The 7,237-nt window shown below is 45.4% G+C and overlaps 1 protein-coding gene across 3 annotated transcripts; it reads right to left on the reverse strand.

The window, feature by feature from the left end:
- Positions 1 to 447: 447 nt before the first annotated feature.
- Positions 448 to 6,817, reverse strand: SLC35B1 (solute carrier family 35 member B1). 3 transcript variants are annotated; one of them, XM_079134304.1, is made up of 9 exons: positions 6,557 to 6,817; positions 5,582 to 5,685; positions 4,869 to 4,999; positions 4,544 to 4,574; positions 3,787 to 3,944; positions 2,759 to 2,885; positions 1,694 to 1,800; positions 1,368 to 1,521; positions 448 to 635 (listed from the first exon to the last, which is right to left on the reverse strand). In XM_079134304.1, exons 1-9 carry the CDS (start codon positions 6,766 to 6,768, stop codon positions 583 to 585), a joined length of 1,077 nt encoding a protein of 358 aa, XP_078990430.1. In that variant the 5' UTR covers positions 6,769 to 6,817; the 3' UTR covers positions 448 to 582. The 3 variants fall into 3 exon arrangements, with proteins under 3 accessions (XP_078990430.1, XP_078990432.1, XP_078990431.1); XM_079134306.1 differs by having other exon boundaries at positions 4,869 to 4,974; positions 6,557 to 6,574; XM_079134305.1 differs by lacking the exon at positions 6,557 to 6,817 and having other exon boundaries at positions 4,869 to 4,974; positions 5,582 to 5,679.
- Positions 6,818 to 7,237: the final 420 nt, after the last annotated feature.

Genomic DNA, 7,237 nt, shown 5'->3' on the forward strand with positions numbered 1-7,237 from the left:
AGAGAAAAACTAGCCGACTCTGAGACTCTGGGTTCATTTCACCCCAACCTTGAGGTGTTTCGTAAGGAGAGGACAAACCTTTAGTTTTTCATGACATGTTTGCCCACCCAAACTTAAGAGAAATGATTCCTACATCCTGTAGCTCCAACAGACAGCCACCTGTCTTAGCATATTTAGAGCCTTGCCCGTGGGAACAGAGACTGCTGGCACAACCATACAATCTCTCAAGGTTCCACCCTATCATGCTCAGGCTCTTTAGGAATCGCTTGGCCAACCATGCCACCCACCCAGCCAGGGGCAGGTGGGGTGCAAGCAAACCCCTGCCTCTTCCTTCTCTCTTCATTTGTACTAAGACTATGCCCTAGGTTATCAAGAACAGAAACTGCCCACTCATCTTGTTAAAATCCAAGAGCTTTTTTTAGAATATGTGATTTTGCTTCCTTTGATTTAAAAAAAAAAAAAAAAAAAAAAAAAAAAAACTGGAACTCAGTTCCTTATCACTACCAAGTCCATTTTCCCAAGAGATGTCACTGCTGGAGATAATAACTTAAGTATTCTTGGAGTGGAGGTAGTCTTCTCTTCCTAGTGGGATGTCTTCTTTGCTCCCTTCCCAAACTTGGCATCAAGACCAAGACCTATGAAAAAGAGAAAATGGACTTAGCTTCATGGGGAGATACAAAACCTACCAATGATCTGGGGGAGTTAGTCTTGGTTCTCCAAATGGGAGCTTTAAATAAAACAAATTTCAGAACTATGGTTTTATATAACTTTCTTAGAGACAACAGAATGGCATCAAATGAAAAAAAAAAAAAAAAAAAAGACCAAGATACTGATAATGGCAAATATACGTGTGTGTGTGTATACATATATCAAGACTGAAAGAAAGTTAAGTCAGAATGTCTAGGATAGCTCTCTTAGCTCATCTGTGGCATCACAAATTAGTAGGGAAGAGCATAATAATTTTGTCCTGTTCAGTATCTGGGTAAATCAAGTCAGTGGAAGGAGACCACTTAAGAAATGCACATTAAGAATACGTTAAAAAAAAAAAAGAATACATTAGAAATAATGCTTCCCAGGATTGGAGCTGGAGCTCAGTGGTGGAGCACTTGCCTCCCATGTGTAAGGGACTGTGTTCGATCCTCAACACCAGATAAAAATAAATGGTTAAATAAAGATATTAAAAAAAAAAAAAAGAAAAGAAAAAGAAATGATGATTCCTTTTCTTTTTTGAGAAAGTTTTCTCTAAAGTAACTAAATGTATTTTTCAAATACATAAAGACATTTTAGGGGAAAAAAAAAAACCTAAAGAGCTCTGTCATCACCCCTCTGTGTAGCCAAGAGAGGTGTCTGCTCTGGATGGAACTTACCCAGGAACACAAGCACAGTGCCTACCCACTGCATGGGGCTGATGGGGTTGGCAAAGAGGATCACAGAGGCCAAAATGGTGAAGAACTTCCGAGTTGTGGTGATGATAGAGCAGGTCAGGGGACCAAAATACACAACTGTCATGAAGATGAAGCTCTAGAGAATGAGAGAAAGGTGGCTCAGGTTGATTCTTGGGTATCTACCATTAGGTCTAAAGTAACAGACATCAGGGCTAATCTTGACACCTCTTCTTCCAGCCAGGCCAGTCTTTTGAAGGGAATCAGTCACTACCACAGGGAAGCCAAGATGTCCCGTCTCAAGAACTCACCTGACCCAGGGCACTGGTCAAGCCAAAGAGCAGGATATTATAAATGATGGTCGGGTACCTTTCAGCAAAGCTCAAGAACTCCCAGAGCTCCCCAGTGAACAGGATTCCTGAGAAGAAACATCAAAAGATGAATGGCACATCTTATGTGGCACACACACTTGCTCAACTGCCATGAAGGTGGGTATGGAGAACTATATGGAGTGAGTATATATCGCCTGTCACGCATCTTTCCCGTTTTTTCGTTTGTTTTGTTTTGTTTTCTGATTAGAAAAACTAAACACTTGATTTGGTGAGAAAGGCTTGAAAGTTAAGGAGTTACTTCTATCCTGGTAATTGAAGTCAGCAAAGATCCTGGGGTGTTATGGAGACAGTGACCCATACACCTCTAGCTCAAGGAAGCTCCTTGCATCAGTCACCTCCAGTCACCAGCAGCCTCTTCCATTAACCCAATGTGCTGCACAAAAAAATACTTTCTATAGGCACCTAGATTTGAAAAATTAGGAAACACTCATTTCAAAGTAAAACATAAGCCAAGGAAAGTGGCACCTGCCTAAAATCCCAGCTACTAGGGAGGTTGAGGCAGGAGAACTGTATGTTTGAGGCCAGCCAGGGAAACTCAGTGAGACTGTATCAAAATTTAAAAAGGGCTAGGGGTGTAGCCTAGTGGAATACCCATGGGGTTCAATCCCCAGTACTGGGGGAAAAGTGCACTCATGTTTGCATTCAGTATATATGTGTTTGTTTTCTGTGAACACTACTCCAATATCTCGTTTGCTGCATAAGAGGGAAAGTTCCCAGATACTCCCATGTGTTTTATGATATGTGTCTTCTCAAGATATCTGGCACAGGTAGACCCCTATTGTGTTAGTGACAGGTAGCAAGGAGATCCTGCCAGTGCAGGTCATTCCAGGAAGGTTTCTCAGGGCTTAGACAGAAGGGCATCTTGGAACCAAGTCATGCCCTTGGTCTGTGCAGTTAGCAACTGGCAGCAGAGACAGGATCAACTGGACGAGAGCAGTCTGCCCTCTGGTGATACGTGGAAAGAATAGCAGAATTGCTCCTTACCAGCTCCTAGCAGCAATGTTGACCAAAGGTTGATGTTCAACATCATATGGTTGGAGCCTGTTTGGTAATGAGCCCGCATGTGGTCCTGGGAAACGCCTGTCAGTCCATCCAGGGTCAGAGACAATAGCTGGGAAAGAAAGGGAACAACTTGCAATGCAACCACCAAGGCTCCTCTAACTCGGGACATAGGATTCCTACTCTCAAGGCTCCTCAAAAAGCCAATACCCCTGGACAGAGTCCTAGGAATGCTGTTGTCATTTGGTCCTGGGTAGAGGGTGGGGAGAGATGATACTAGCTGTCCCTCCCCCAGGCACTGAATTGACAGTCTAACTGAGCTACAGAATGGAACCGTAATCAGAGTAGAGCAGGAAGCCAACCACTTCCCAACATAATGTCTTGAAGCTGGTGGATAGGGCCCAAATAGGCTGTGGTGAGCTATCCACATGCTTCCATTAAAGCTGGAGAAGAGAAATCTAATCCCAACAGGTTAGCTTCCTAGCTTGGAGTATAGTGCTCCAGAGAATGGATTCTGCAGTCAAGACTGCCTTGTTTGGAATCCTGACTCCACCATTTAAACAGCATGGGACAACAGGCCTCAGTTTTTCCATCTGTAAAATACTACTTGTGTTGTAAAACAGAATTAATTAATATGTAAAAGATTTGGAATGGTGCCTACTATATAAGCAATAGCTCCCAGTGTATTATTTTCTACTCTGGCCTTCATATTGCTTGGAAGTTCACAGTGAGAGCTACATTATTCCTTCTTTCTCAGGTCTCTATGACCTCACATTAGGATCTAGAAACAAGCCTCAGAAGTTATTTGTTCTCCAGAAGGAAAGCTGAACTGTAGTTAAATGTTTCAGGCTTTCTATCATGGGTTTAGCAGAGCCCTATACGAAAAACCAAAAATGGGGGGCAAGGAATACCACAACCTCTCTTAAGACACGTAACCAGCCTTCTGTCTCCTAAGAAGGATGGTCCTCTGGCTAACTTTGCCAGAAAATGTTGCCTTCCCCAGAACTGCATACCAGGAGTAATTCTCCATAGCCGATTGTATGTTCTTCCATCCCGACTGCTTTCTTGGGTTTGTACATAAAAAGGGCCACTCCAGCCACAATTAGCAACACACACAGGTACTTGGCCAATGGGTACTTCTTCTTCAAGAGGGTCACCCCAAGGAGCATGACTACAGGGAAAAATCAGAGTGGAAAAATTCAGGTACCCACAGATACCAATTACCCCAATACCCTCCTTCCAGGAGCCAAGAAAAGACTCAGGGAGAAAAGAATGTCTGAGAAGGAAGTCCCAGATAGAGTGAGAGGAGGGTTGCCAAGCTGGCACCTAGATAAAGATGATTGAGCAACAAAGTTGAATAGAGTACAATGTGGGGAAAAGGTAGAGGACAAAGGTGAAAGGTACAGGAAGGAATGAGGCATGAATGGGGAACAGTGGGGAAAGATGAGGGGTTGAGAAAAAGAAATTGATGAGCAAAATGGAACTTAGGATGTGTAATAATGATGTAAAACACATGGACCACCAAAACGACTGCCCACATGAAGTTGACTAGGCCAGCCTCTAGCTTCCAATGAGGATTATCAGCCTACGCACACCATAGGAAATGGCAAAGATGCCTAGATGAGCAGGGAGGACTGAAGGAAACTCTTTGGAGAGAGCTATGGTGGGATGATGAAATCCAGAGAGACACAGACCTCTCTGGCAGAGGAAGAGTGGGCTTATTCCAGGAAAATTGAGGACAGAAGATGGAGACCATCTTCTTCTGCTTACCTGGGATTGGCTTGCAGGATTTACCAAGGACCTGAAATTAAATTCAGCAAATAATTTCTGAGCATCTGTGACATGCCAGGAACCAGACTGTGTGTCACATTAAGTAAGCAAAGGGCCTGCACCAGAGACATCAGCCTCAGAAAGTAGCCCTGTCATGACCCAACCCACCACTAAATCCCAGCTCCATGGTTTTACACACTCTGAATTTCTCAAACACACTCTTCCACGGCTGTTTCTTTTTGTTTAAGTCACGGACATGACAGAAGACCCCTTAGTCCTTTTCAAACAATTCTGAGCCAACCCTCATCCCACCCTGAAGTTTCACCTGGGTTGGGTAGTTGACAAACTGTAGTGCTGAGTTGCTGGAGACCATGGCACCCAGATAGGAGACAGAACAGGCAGCATAGAGCCAGCTCCGAGTACGATCCACCCTGGCAGTGTCAAAAAACTGGATCACTGGGAGAAGAAGAAAAAAAAGACATACAAGAGAAACCTGGTGGGGCTAGGATGGACTGCTAAGCAAAAGTTGAAGTCTTATGAAAGGAATTTGCCAAACTATTTCTATCCTCTTAGACTGGGAAATCTCTGAAAATTATTCAACTCTCCAATTCCACCTAAGTCTAACATAAGACCACATGCTGGGTGGAGATGGGGGGTCTCATTCCTTTCAAGAGAAGACTTAGCCCTGCTGCTAGTCTCCTGGAAACAAAGAAAGTTCAAAACATATTTGAAGATGACACACAAAGGAAAATCAAAGGGACAAAGGAAAAAATGTTTTAAGTAATCTCAATAGGGATTTGGAACACATAAGACCCACTTTTTCGCATATTCCTGGCTCAAAAGTTGGGCTAATTTAAGGAAATAATATTTAATCTTATTTCACAATCATTAGTTTTATAGACTGCAAAGAGGTTGTGTGATTACTAAAGCGGGTGGAAGTTGAAAATGTTAGATTTGAAGGCTGAATCAATGCCTAATGCCCAGGATATGGGTGGCAGGGGTAGGGGGCCCTCAACAAATTACTACTTAGGTACTCACAGATCTTGGCAAACACAGCATTGATCACACACTGGATGAAGACCAACGTTAAGGCAAAGGTAAACGTCTCCTGTTTGGCTCCCTCCCCATATTTTCCTCTTGTTCTAAGAATGAAATACATGAGAAAAAGGGAGAAATTAGCATATTCCACTCAGTTTCATCTAATGTGTCCAGAGCCACTGAAGGCTTTGGAGTTATCTTGCCTCTCTGGATGTCGAGAGGAGGTGTCTGTCAGGATCACTAGGCTCATTTACAAAAGGAGTTGATTTTATTGAATGGAGAAAATAAATACTCCAGGCTGTGGATCCTACAGTCGAAGGAAATTATATTCGTAAAGGACAGAGTTAGAGGATACAAGTAAAATCTGACAGTGAAGCTAAGTACCCCAGGCAGAAGTATTTGGGCTAGACAGCAAAGCTGAGGGCAAAAGAACAGGTTGTGTGCAATACAAAGAGGAGCTGATTCGGGTCAAGGAAACCTGCTCGGGAGTAGAAATTCCAGGTTTTTTTGTTGTTGCTTGTTTGCTTTTTGTAGGGGATTAAACCCAGGGGCGCTTAACCACTGAGCAACTTTCTCTATTTTATTTCGAGACAGGGTCTCGACAAGTTGCTCAGACCTCGCTAAGTTACTGAGGCTGGCTTTGAACTCGGGATTCTGCCTTAGCTTCCCGAGCTGCTGGGATTACAGGCGTGCACCACCGCGCCCAGCAGTTCCAGGTTCTTAAAATCAAGAGCAAAAACACTAAAGGAAGAAAATTAACCAAGTCCCGAGAATCCAGAGACCAACTCTGGCGTTTTAGAATTAGCGGGTAGCTCAGCTGGGGATACAAACGTAGTGAGTAAACCAGAGACAGGGGGAAAAACAAGAGGAAAGCCCAGGGCCAGAAACGGAAGGCCTGAGAACCGGGCCGCAGGCTGGGCAGGGGGGACTGGATGAAGAGGAATGTCTGAGTTCCCTCCCCAGGGGTCCGCTCACATCTTTTCCTGCAGGATCCCATAGTAGAAATAGCAGATAAAGACACCAAGGAAGCAGAGCGGCAGGCGTAGCCGGTCGGGCACCAGAGATTTGCTAGCGGCCATGAGACGCCCGGACGAGCTGGTAACAGACCCGGTCACAGCCGGTAACGGCACCGGCGGCGGAGGCGACAGCTCCAGGCGGACATCGCCGACCGGCGGCAGGGGCCTCATAGGAGCTGCATGCGACCGCCGCGCTCTAGGCCCCCAAAAGTCACCTCCAGAACTGCCCGCTCAGGGCTGCCGAGAGGGAAACTCCTCAAGACGAAGAAACCGCTTTCTAGGAAAGCAGACCAGCCCTGGGACCTTGGCTCCATTCCTGGTGGTCAAGAGAGTCGGCTGTTACGAGGTTAAAGCCTCGCTTTCGAGATTTTCCTACCAGGCATCTCCGAAGACAACTGCAACCCGGAGCTCGCCGGAGTGCCTTGGGAGATGTCCGGGCGTGTAATGATGACGTATAAGGATGTGGAGGTCACTAATTGGCTGCGCTGCGCGAAGATAGACGGGTGGGCGGGGAAGGAGGAGGTACGCCGGCAGAGCCGATCAAATAGTCTTTCTTCGGGTCAGCAGCCGGGCTTCTGCTGGGTCCTAACACCAAGAAGGAGAATGGAGCTTGGGCGCCCTCTAGCAGCTGGGCAGCGTC

This window comes from Sciurus vulgaris (genome assembly GCF_902686455.1).
Source record: "Sciurus vulgaris genome assembly, chromosome: 3".
NCBI classification, from domain to species: domain Eukaryota; kingdom Metazoa; phylum Chordata; class Mammalia; order Rodentia; family Sciuridae; genus Sciurus; species Sciurus vulgaris.

What these genes read in the sequence shown, in the direction of transcription:
- SLC35B1 (XM_079134304.1), bottom strand. Translation starts at nt 6,768, where the DNA reads ATGAGGCCCCTGCCGCCGGTCGGCGATGTCCGCCTGGAGCTGTCGCCT. An exon ending in TGCTGTGTTTGCCAAGATCT is followed by an intron (nt 5,000 to 5,581) that starts GTGAGTACCTAA and finishes TTCTTCTCCCAG; the next exon opens with TGATCCAGTTTTTTGACACT. An exon ending in TTGTCAACTACCCAACCCAG is followed by an intron (nt 4,575 to 4,868) that starts GTGAAACTTCAG and finishes ATTTAATTTCAG; the next exon opens with GTCCTTGGTAAATCCTGCAA.